General features: G+C 45.9%; 1 protein-coding gene across 1 annotated transcript in view; it reads right to left on the reverse strand.

Moving 5' to 3' along the window:
* Window positions 1–12,008, reverse strand: part of DNAI1 (dynein axonemal intermediate chain 1) — a gene marked incomplete at its 5' end in the record, with an annotated part of 179,210 nt that overhangs the window by 82,935 nt on the left and 84,267 nt on the right. The window contains one exon of the mRNA XM_084278606.1: window positions 8,831–9,078. Coding sequence (XP_084134732.1) covers window positions 8,831–9,078 — 248 coding nt within the window. The remainder of the gene's footprint in view (window positions 1–8,830; window positions 9,079–12,008) is intronic.

Consider the following 12,008-nt stretch of genomic DNA (forward strand, 5'->3'; position numbering starts at 1 on the left):
ACGGTATCTTACCCCACAAGGATGCAGGAGGAAGAACTCTTCATCCTGCTGCTGTGACAACAAAAGCATCCTAAAACACACTGAAACAGATGCCACAGCACAGCAATGCCTGGGTTATCCTGGAGCAGCCCTAGACCCCAGCCTGTCAGTCACCACTGTCATGGGCATGAGGCTGTCTGATGGCTTAATTCATGGGTACCAGCAAATACAAGAGAGACATTTGCTCCTGCTACAGGCAGTAGCAGGAACTTTCCCATCTAAAAATTTTGCAAATGCCTTCTCTCATTTTAGCAGCATATGGCTACTTGCAAGTTTTACTACAAATATTTCTGGGGTTTTCTCCTCCAAACTCCTTGAAAACTTCCTGATTGTCAAGGGAAAACAGTTAGGTGTGTTCAGCAGCAATGAGAACATACTAAAATAAACTCCTACATCACTTTTAGCCCTATAAACATTCTTCTTCTGAAAATCACTTCTCTCCCTACAGCTAGATCAAGTGCCCTCCACCTTGATGGCATCTTCCTGGAAGTGGAAGCCACAGCCACCATCTCTTGAGCACCAGTGAACTCAAGAACCCAAGATGAGCAAACAGGAGCAAAGAATCAGGGCCATTGCATCACTGTGTTGGCACATCACCCACAAATCTGGGGTGCAGAGAAAAGGTGGCAAGCCTCTCCCCAAAGACCACATTCAGTGATACTGGGAAGGACTCAGCACCAACCTGAGCAGAAAGTACAGCCATGGGAGCGTCACTGTTGCAGGGCAGAGGGCCAGCCTGGGGGTTGTGCATCACTCGTGCTTCAGAGACTCTGATTTATCTGGAGGAAGCAGCGCTTGGTTATAAATAGCACTGGATAAGGCTGGCTTTACTTTCAGTTTGTTTTCTTCCTGCTGGGATCCTGCTTTGTACAGTGTTTCACCAGGAATCTGTTTGCTGATTCCTCTCACAGCACTTCCCACTGCATTTATTAGGCTGGCATGTTAACAGGCGAGGAGCGAGGAAGCAGACATTAGGCTCTCACCTGTTTGCCCCGCCAGCGGCCACGTTCCATGCCAGACACAGCATGCAGCTGAGGGTGGGTGCCAGAGGCAGGCAAAGCTCAGGGGTATTAACCAATTGCAATTCACAGCTCCTGGTTTCAATTCTGACTGTGCTCATCGAACAGGATTTCCAATTTACAGACAAAATATGAAGTTCTCCGCTCCACGCGCAGGGAAGGCAGACATGCACGGCAGGCAGGCTTGCATCCAAATCCCCAAGCTGTCTGATGCTGCTAAATCACAGACAGCATCTGTAATGTGCCTGACAGAAGGTTCCCATCATCTCAGGACGGAGCGGGCTTGCAGCAGGGACGGGGAGAGACAGGCCCAGGGCCTGCTCAGCAGTGAGGGTCCCGGGTACCACACTGAGCAGCTCACCGGGGCACCAGGGGTGGGAGGAGGGTGGGAGCCATGGCCAGCCCAAGCTCCCCTCACCTCTCTATAGTTCTATGTGACTTTGCTCACACATCCATGCCCAGCTTGCTTCTAGCTCTGTCCTTATCACTTTCTTCTATTTCATCCTCTTCAGAGAAGCACTCACAGGCTGCATCAGTGCCATTAAGACCCATCTGGTCCATACGCTTTCTAGATCTATTTTGAAGATCCAGCAGTTGCATTTCGTAAGAGAGCAAAGAAATAATTGTTTTGACTAAGATACAACATAGTTTCCAGCTTCCTGTTAAATATTTAGTTAATATTTGTGTCTGCTGTAAAGCAATAGAACAGGATTCAAAGATCCAAGCAACCAAATAAATGCATTACGATGTCTCAGCCCTTTTAAACACCAGGCTAACATTTTCCAGCATCCCAAGACCTCCAGGGACTCTTAAATTTTATAAGTGAAGTTTTCTCCACAAGTTGTACCACCAGTACAACTAACAGGCAACAAAAATTACTTTTACTTTGCTTGCAGACACCAGACAAAAAAAACCCCAACAAACCAACCTGAAAACCCACAATAAGATGGTTTGGCTCTTAGGTAAAAGGAAAAGGATGGAGAAGAACAATACAGCACTAGAGGAGAATCTATTTAGCAAGCAGCAGTGACAGCAGAAGGCATAAAGTAAGTTCAGCATTTGTATGAAGTACAGAGGGAAAATACACATCAAAGCAGGAGAAACTCCTTTTCAGACAAACACTGAATGATCTGCAAGGGATGCTTGGCAAGAGAATTTCTAACCCACAAGAATCCATACTGAAAGCACAATTTAAAAATAACCAGCTACAGAAACTACATCTCCAGAAGGTACAGCCTGATACCATCTCAAAAAATATAACCCTGAAGTTAAAAGATCGTGGATTTTGTTCATTATTGTCAAAGATACTTAGGAAGAAGCATTTAGACACTTACCTTGCCTAACCTTAAAGCAGCTCAAAAAGTGTCCAAGAGGTTTTGAACAAGGAGCTAACATCCTGCAGCAGGTTTTATCTGGCATTCCTGCCGCAGCAGGGTCTTGCACTTTTCTGCCACCTCTACCATGCCTAAATGAGCCCAAATCTTCTGGGTGATTTTTTGTGGCTCAGCCGAGCTTTTCCAAAAGATGGTGAAACTTGACTCTGTGTGAGATGGGATTTCCTCCAGCATGGCTGTGACCATGCAGCGAGCTCTCCCAATGACTAAGGACAACCAGAAAGCTGCTGATTTTGGCCCTGTTTTCTACAGCAAGCATGTGGCAATCCTACCCAGGAAGAGCCTTGCCTGCTCACACTCCCCTCCAGTGGAGGGCAAGGGAGCAGCCACTAGGAGCTGCAGTGAAGAGCACAGTATTAGGTGATGGAATCATAGATAGCATCACAGAACCACTGAGTGGTTTGGGTTGGAAAGGACCTCAAAGCCCACCCAGTCCCACCCCCCTGCCATGGGCAGGGACACCCTCCACTAGCCCAGGTTGCCCAAAGCCCCATCCAACCTGGCCTTGAATGCTGCCAGGGAGGGGGCAGCCACAGCTTCTCTGGGCAGCCTGTGCCAGGGCCTTACCAGATCCTCAACTACTTCTGCAACAGCCTGTTACTGGTCACAGAGGTCAGTGGAGGACTGCACCTAAGGACTACTCTAACAAGGAAACTTCTGACAGGTTGGGGTCACCCTGTCTGGCCCATGGATACCCCTCCCACTCCTCTGTACTTCTGTGCATGTGCTGAATTACTGAAGTGACTTCAGTAATTAAGTTACTTCTGGTGAGGCTCCAACAACTTCTTTTTCTCCTGGGACATCAGAAGTTAATTAGACTCTGCCTTGTTTGCACTATGCCAGGCAGGCCAGGCAGTGTGGGTAGCAAGAAAAAAGTAGTAGAAAACCAGGGCTGAAGAGGAAGGTCCTCTGTACAGATACTGCACTGACATAAAAGACACGGTTTGGTTGCATTACTTGAGAGGTTTTGTTCTAAATGATCCTCACCATCAAGATTCTGCTCTAACAGCCCTTCAGGCTACATCCTCCCACTTGCCAGCTCACATCCTGATGCTCCTCATCCCTATTTTCGGTCCACTCTTCCTGGTTTCGGGTCTCGGCTGCTCTTCTTTCTTCTCCAGATTTCTGTTTCTCCTCTAGAGTTACCCCCTAATAGTAATCTCAACGAGTTGAATGAGTCTTTTTCACTGAACTACCCCCCACAAACACCTATTTTCCGCTCCTTGGTAGTGAAGGCAACAGGAAGGACACTGAGCCTCTTCAGAGACAGCTGATCTATATTCTGACCTTGATAGCAACCTTCTGTCTTTTCTTTTCCTTTTATTTCCTTTGCATCAAACTCTTTGTTTGCCTGAAGCCAAAGGAACAAAATATTATGTGAAGCAGTAACATCTCGGAGGCAATGCAAGCTGCAAAATCTGTTTGTCTGACTGCAGATGACAGATTTAGGAGACTGCCTGTCATCAGAAACAAAACAATGTGCTGGTGTGACAGTGGATTATCAACAAAATGCTTTTTCCTCTCCTAAGTGCAGTGAATACAATCAGCTTCCTGGAAAGGTCTCTTTTTCTTTTGTGGAGCTGTGCCCAGCAGCATGGAGTGGGGTGGAGAACAGCAGGTCGTGCTGACTTTAAAGGGATTCTGTAACTGAACTTGTTTATTTCCATCAGCAAAAAAAAAAAAAGAGGAAGGCCTCAGCGAGTCTGGGGTGGCTTCATGAACTTCTGAGACTCACCACAGACTTATGTAAACACTGAGAATGGAACACACGAAGTAGAGATGGAGGAGGGATCAGACAATCACGAGGCAGGCTCCAGCGAGCAAGTCTTAGGTGTGTTTTATCTGGTTCACATTTCAGACAGGGGCTTCCACAAGTTCTACTGGGAAACCACTCTGCAAGCTGACGCTCCCTCTACTTTCTTTTGGCAGTTTGCAGCCTGTTGCTGTCCTGCTTTGTCCTTTTTCTTCTCACCACGAGCATCACATTTAACCAGAATGGCATTTGGTGAAGAATTAGCAGAGAGTGGCCAGTCTTTCTACTCCCATGTATGACTATAGGGCAGAAAAGAATTCTTCCAGGATGCCACCTAAGCTCCATAGTAGCCGCTCCTCAGGGAGGCCAGTATCAGCTGCAGTAAATTAACAGTGAAACAAGTTGCTTTTCTAACCTGTGATTTCTCCATCACATTTCCAAACCAGGCTGGGCACACGAGCCAGCCTGCCACAGCTGAAACTTGCTCTAAGCACATCCATAAGAAATGTTCCCTTTGCAAATTTTAGGCTCAACACTTTGCAGTGGGAATTTAGTCAATAATTTTGATGGTGAGCAAGTAAAAAAAATAAACGTTTCCAAGCCTCTGCAGCAGTATTGGCTCTGTAAGAGTCCCAGAAGCAAGCACAAATAACGTCCTTTTCGTTTGATGTGAAAGTGAGCTAGAAGCACCCAGTGGAAACAAATCTGTCGAATAAGATGTGTTTTAGGAGGGAGACATAACAGCTGAAACAAACGTTGACACAGCAGATAGTTTCAGTTATCAAATCCTGTTTCTGAACTGCTCCCACGTCCAAGTGCTTCAAACCTGAAATACTTGGTACATCCCGGCGATGAAAGGTAAGAACAAAAGCACTCTTCTCAGCTGTAAACAAACCCTAATCATCATCTTTTGGAAGGAAGGGAGAAAGTAAGAACAAAGCTCAAAGGCTGGTGAAGGGAGAGGCTCTTTTGGCTCTTTGCTGTCAGCCCTTTCCCAGCAGGCTGTCCCTGCTCCCAGAGGAGACTGCTCTGCATGCCAAAGGCCAGCCAAACCGTCCTACTTTGGCCACCTTCAGTCACAACCAGAGCCAAGCCCCGGGACTGAGCTTCTCACCCAGGAACTTGCATTCTGGGAGCACTCACTGCTGCAAAGGATGGGAGTGTGACTGTTTTGCTCTCTATTTGGAGCATTATTGTGATTGAAGTGCTGATTAGCTTAACCCCACACAGGCTTTGGCCCAGCAGAACATGACACTTCTGACACAGCTTCCCAGGAACTGACTCCGTTTATATTGGTGTTGGCAGCCAAAGGCAAAGGCCTGAATTTGCTGACCTGGCAGACTGTTTCTAGTTCCTGTCAGACCTGAGGTTTCTGTGGTGTATTGGCTGCATTGTGTTGCACACATACACACATTCACATGTCTGTGTAGGTGTTTATTCCTTTCAAGCTTCGGATATTCATCACTTGATAGTAAGGAATCAGAAATGTGTAATTTCAAACAAGCCAGAATTTTCCATTATTTACGAGTCTGTAGCACTTACTACATGGAAGATAATTGCCAAATCTATAAGAAGCCATTTCCATGCTCTTTAAAAATATGGGAATCATATCAGGCAGAAAAACTCATTCTAAGGTAATAGAATTAGAAAATGCATATTATTCTATTTTTCTCCTAATGATGGGCTATGTTACATCAGCTTTGTTTTATGCAAACTTACTGAGATATTACTAAGTCACTGAAGATGCAGTGGCCCAAAAAAAGAGCCGTGGGACTGCTTTACTCACTTCTCATTTTGCTCCCATTGTCAAAGGACTGCATTCTTTAAAAAGGAAGGAGCCAGGAAGTCCAGAGAACAAAGGCTCCTAATTGTTTGGGAGAACTTTGTTGCTTTTTCTAATTGGTCTTCAAAGTCATGGGCTTGCAGTCTCTACAAAGTCAGGACTCACAGGGTGCTCTAGAGAAGGACAGGCTTCAGACTAGTTGGGGTGTTGGTGGGGGAGAAAACATCTTAATGGATTGAGAGCAGCCCGCAGGAGAAGGACTTGGGGGTGCTGACCGATGACAAGCTGAACATCAGCTGGCAGAGCACTAACAGCTCAGAAGGGCAAGCAGATCCTGGGCTGCATTAAGAACAGCATGGCCAGCAGGTCAAGGAAGGTGATCCTGCCCCTCTGCTCTGCTCTTGTGAGACTCCCACCTGGTGTACAGTGTCCAGCTCTGGGACCCCAGCATAAAGAGGACATGAACCTGTTGGAGCAGGTCCAGATGAGGGTCACAAAGATGATCAGAGGGCTGGAGCACATCTCCTATGAAGACAGGCGGAGAGAATTGGGCTTGTTCAGCCTGGAGAAGAGAAGGCTGCAGGGGGACCTAATTACAGCCTATCAATAGCTAAAGGGATCCTATAGGAAAAGTTGGGAGAGGGGCTGTTCATCAAGGAGTTTACTGACAGGACAAGGGGCAATGGCTTCAAGCTGAAAGAGGGCAGGTTTAGGTTAGACATTAGGAAAAAATTCTTTACTATGAGGGTGGTGAGGCCCTGGATCAGACTGCCCAGAGAAGCTGTGGCTGCCCCCTCCCTGGCAGTGTTCAAGGCCAGGCTGGATGGGGCTTTGGGTAACCTGGTCTAGTGGAGGGTGTCCCTGCCCATGGCAGGGGGTTGGAACGAGATGACCATTGAGGTCCCTTCCAACCCAAAGCATTCTGTGATTCTATGATTCTATCTTTGAACTAAATATGAGAAGCAATGCATCACTTTCTAGAACAATTTAATGCAGAGTGAGGAGTAACAAACCAGTGTTTCAACCGAACAGATAGTCCTTCTCCCATCAAACAGAGGGAAATTTTTTTCTAAACCTTTCAGCTGATATTGACAAATGCCTCCAGTCCAGATCTTTCCAACAGAAGTACAAACTTTCCTGAATGCTATTCAATCAACATTAAATACCCTTGCTCACTAGTTTTATAGAAAGTAAAAACTGTAAAGTTTACTAAAAAAGGGTACTTTATTGCAGAAAAAAAAATAAGAATAATGATTCTCAGCACTCAGTCATGAGAAATAACACAAAAAAGCAGGAACTAGGGGCTTCTCATACCTACATCTACATGAGGTAGTTTGTCACCTTTTCAGAGCTGTCTCCCTGGAATACCTAATGATTATTTTCACCTCTGAGACACATTGTTGACAAGTGGTACACACAAACCTTTCTCTAAAAACCCAGTACAGACTGCTTCTTCTGCTGAACTTACCTGCTTGTGGTCTGTAGGGATGGATGATACCACTAGATACATTCTTTAAGCATATGTTTGTTCTTTGTCCTTCCCAGTATCATCTGGGACACAAATGATATGAAATTCTGGTGTCTGTTGTGTGTAGCAACAACTGTTGACCTCCTGTAGTGTGTGTGGTGGGGGGATGTATGTGTGTGTGTATGTGCACATGCCTGTGCATCTGTGCCTGACTCATCTGCATTATGGTAACAACCCACAGGGGAAGGAGGGTACCATGTTAACCTGTAGGAAGGGCTCAGAATGTTTGCTAGAGGAAAAGCTCTGGATGGACCAGCAGCAAATATAAAATTCAGGTCTCCTCTGAAATGTTACATTTGCATAACCTCTCTGTTTATAGCAAGCACCAGTCTTGCTCTTGGCATATTCCACATTCATCTACAGTCCCATCAGGATCCCTTGATTTCTTGGACTTTTATTGGAAAATACAGTAACAAGGAGGTAGGACTGGGGGACAAGCCATGTGTGGCATGTGCCAAAGTACAAGGACCACTGATGTTGCACCTAGATCTATGACTGCCTTAGATAGCTTAAATCAGGCAACAGCAATAGTCGGCCTGAAGGCCAGGCTAGCAAACCACATACACTTCCCTGCACCTCAGCAGGCTCATACAGACCACTCTGAAATATAAGATGCCACACTTTAACTGCTATAAATGAGATCAGAAGTGCATATACCTTCTAGTGCTTCAGTCTTAACTCAGATTACATTGCAGACATAACTATAAAATTATCAGGATGTAGCAACATATTCACTCCAGAGTTTCAAAATATTACCCATCTGGTGGCTGCCTGTGACAGATGCCAGAGTGGCATTACTTTAAGAGCATTACCTGCATGTTACAATTCTTAATTCACCAGAATACATCAAGGTCAACTACAAGGTAGTGTCTTGAATCCCAGTGACAGCTAATTCCACAGGCAGCTGCCCCTGGGTTTACTGTGCCCCAGAGAGCTCTCTTTTAGGGCTGATATACACCTTTTACACGCCGCTTATCACTGCTGCCCTGTGATTTTGTACTTGAGACATAAATAGCATTGCATGCTGGTATATACAGAGGACATTAGTACCTTCTCAAACAGAAGTCTTTAATAGTAATGTAATAATTCTTTATAGCAAACTTTTTCTTACGTTTAGTTTCTGTTGGGGACCAAGGAGCCATGCAATTACTTTGCCTTTCTGCACATTTCAAAATTATCTCCACTTAAAACCTAATAATCAGTTGCTAGTACATGTATTAAGCCAACATCTTTCCCCATACGTACTTTTTCCCTGCTATGTCCAATCTCAGCCCAATTAAAAGCCTGGTCAGAGGAAAGAAAAGGCAATGTTACCTGCCACACTGGCTCCGTGTGCTTCCCAGACTTAGCACTACTCTTGTAGCTGGGCTGGGTGGTTGCTTTCTTCAGGTTGTAGATGGCCACGTTGCCATCATAGAAACCCACTGCCACGAGGTAAGGGTAGTCATTATGGAAGTCCAGGCACATGATGCCACTGTCACTGCTGAAGGCATACTCTGGGTAGGAGGGGTTCTTCATCGTGTAGAGCAGGAGCATGCCTTGGCCCTGCTTCATGAAGTCATCTAAAAAAGGAAGAGTTTTGCTGTTAAATCAGTTTCCAAGATCCTCTGCTATTGGTAGATACAAACCTAACAGCTCTCACCTATGCCTGAAACCCACCTGAACGCAAAGTCCTGTGGGAAGGACATCACACATGGTCACAGGACCAAATGGTGTGCCTACATATGAACATTCCTTCCTCCATTGATACATCATCCCCAGGTCATGGGGAAAAATTACTTATTCAGAAAAAACACTGTTTGCCTTTTTGTTTTCTTCCTGTGAGACAGACTTGAGAAGCCTTGGAGGACAAGTATGGAAGAAAAAAGAACCTTGTGGACCCTTTTTTCCTTGGGTGAGGATTTCATTAGCATTGCAGACATGTAGGCAGAACCAGGGAAAGGCATTTCAGTTTCTGTATTGGCAATATTTGATATTACAGCCTCCACTGCTGCTCCAGAGAAAAGCAATTCATTAAAGTATCTGTAAAGCATCATATCCACTGCCATTACACGTAACTGCACAATGCATAACCCACTATAGCTTTACTTTCTGCTTATGTGCAACACCTCCTGCTTGTTTGGCACACAAGCTTTATTTGCCAAAACTTTCCATTTTCTTTTCTATTTGCTTTCACCTTTCCTGTGCATTGCCTGAAATTAGCTCTCCCTGTTCCCAATAGGATCATCTTTCTTTTGTGGTTTGTTTTGTGGAGTTTGTTGGGGTTTTTTTTAAATAATGTCCTGACTGTTTCTGCAATTCTCAGGTTTTTTGCTCATCTGAAAAACAATTTCCAGATTCTTCTAAAGAGGAAGAAAAGCTGTTGATGTAGATAAGCTCTCCAGAAGTAAAGAAGGAGCTTTCCTAATCTATGAGAACAATGCTGTCTCTGAGAGTATCCTAACCATCTGTCCAAGAGCTTTTTCTTACTGTCAAATGCCTTCAGGCACTCAGTTTACAGGAAACAAATTTACTGCTTTCTGTGCTTCAAGTACCCATTATACATCCTTTTTCCAGACCAGTCATCTCCTTTTAAAAGTGCTTCCTACCTTTCCTAACACTTTGACCAGCCTGCAGGATAAGGACTTGCTCAATGTGCACCCCAGTGATAACACTAACTTCAGAGAACCCTCCTTAGGGGCAATCTGATCCCAAATCAGCATGCAGATAGAGGCATTGCTTACCTCACATTTATCAGGGCCATGTAGAGAACATCCAAAGGACTAGTAAAGAATCTCATACATCAATAAAACTATTCTGCTGCTTTGTATTTGGATTGTGGAAATATTCATTTTTCACAGGTCTCTGTACTTTGGGACCAGGCAGGAGAAACAGCTTCCTTATTTTGCAGAAAGGTGAGATTCCAGTGCTGGCATTATTCTAAATGTCTGAACCCAAATAATATTTTTAACATATTTACTGGAAGACAGGGAAGCTTATTCCTAGACTTCTGGCATCAACCACTTCTCTAGGGAGCCAGTTCCAGTGTCTGACCACCCTCTTGGTAAAGAAATGCTTCCTAATGCCCAGCCTGAACCTCCCCCAGTGCAGCTTTGTACCATTCCCATGTGTCCATCACTGTATCGGAGGGAGAAGAGCTCAGCATCTCCCTCTGCCCTTCTGCTCCTCGGGGAGCAGGAGAGTGCAATGAGCTCACCCCCCAGCCTCCTTTTCTCCACAGTAGACAAGCCCAGAGCTGTCAGATGCTCCTCACAGGATCACAGAATCACAGAACTGACGGGGTTGGAAGGGACCTCCAGAGACTATCAAGTCCAACCCCCCTGCCAAAGCAGGTTCCCCAGGACAGGTCACACAGGGAGGCGTCCAGACGGGTCTTGAATCTCTCCAGAGAAGGAGACTCCACACACCCCTGGGCAGCCTGTCCCAGGGCTCTGTCACCCTCACTGTGTAAAGGTTCTTCCGCATGTTGGTGTGGAACTTCCTGTGCTCCAACTTGAGGCCATTGCCCCTTGTCCTGTCCCCACGGAACACTGAAAAGGGGCTGCCCATTTCCCCCTGTGTCCCACACTTAAGATATTTATAAACATTAATAAGATCCCCTCTTAGCCTTCTTTTCTCCAGGCTGAACAGCCCCAGCTCACTCAGCCTTTCCTCATAGGGGAGATGCTCCAGGCCTTTAATCATCTTCGTAGCCTCCACTGGAGTCTCTCTAGGAGTCTGTCCACTGGACTCTCTCCAGGAGATCCCCATGGGTTTTATACCAGGGAGCCCAGAACTGGACACAATACTCCAGGTAGGGCCTGACCAGGGCAGAGTAGAGGGGGAAATGTGGGAAGGATGTGCCTTCCAACCCTCTCACTAGCCTTCTTGTCTTCATCAGGACACACTCAAGGACCTTCACATCCTTCTTAAATGGTGGGGCTCAGAAGTGCACACAGCACCCCAGCTGAGCCTGCACCAACGCTGAATACAGCAGGATAATCCCCTCTCTTGACCAGCTGTTTCTGCTGTGTTTGATGCCCCCAGGATTGGGTTTGCCCTCTTGACTGCCAGGGCACACTGTTGGCTCATACTGAGCCTGCTGCCAGCCAGCACCCTCAGACCCTTTCCACAGGGTTGTTCTCCAGACACTCCTCTCCCAATCCATACCTGTGCCTTACTCCATCCCAGGTGCAGAAACTCTGTCTTAGGTGCAGAAGTTCTGATCCAAGTAATGTCATTGAACTGGCATTAGGTTGAGGTCCAACCATGATTGGGATTAATTCCTCCTCTCCGCAGGAGCAAAAACACTTGGGAAGCCTGTGGAGATGACCTACCAGGACTGATTCACAGTGTAATGGACTATGAAGTCAAATCATTTAGACAGCCTTTGAATTCAACCTGGTTCACACTCTTACTTCTCCTGGAGTGTGCTGACCAGCCAAGTGTGTTTCCAAAGTCTGCAGTGCACATTCATTTTCTGTCTGTTGGCACTGAGCTGAGACACCTGTCC

The sequence above is a fragment of the Gallinula chloropus genome (genome assembly GCF_964237585.1).
Source record: "Gallinula chloropus genome assembly, chromosome: Z".
In the NCBI taxonomy this organism is placed as follows: Eukaryota; Metazoa; Chordata; class Aves; order Gruiformes; family Rallidae; genus Gallinula; species Gallinula chloropus.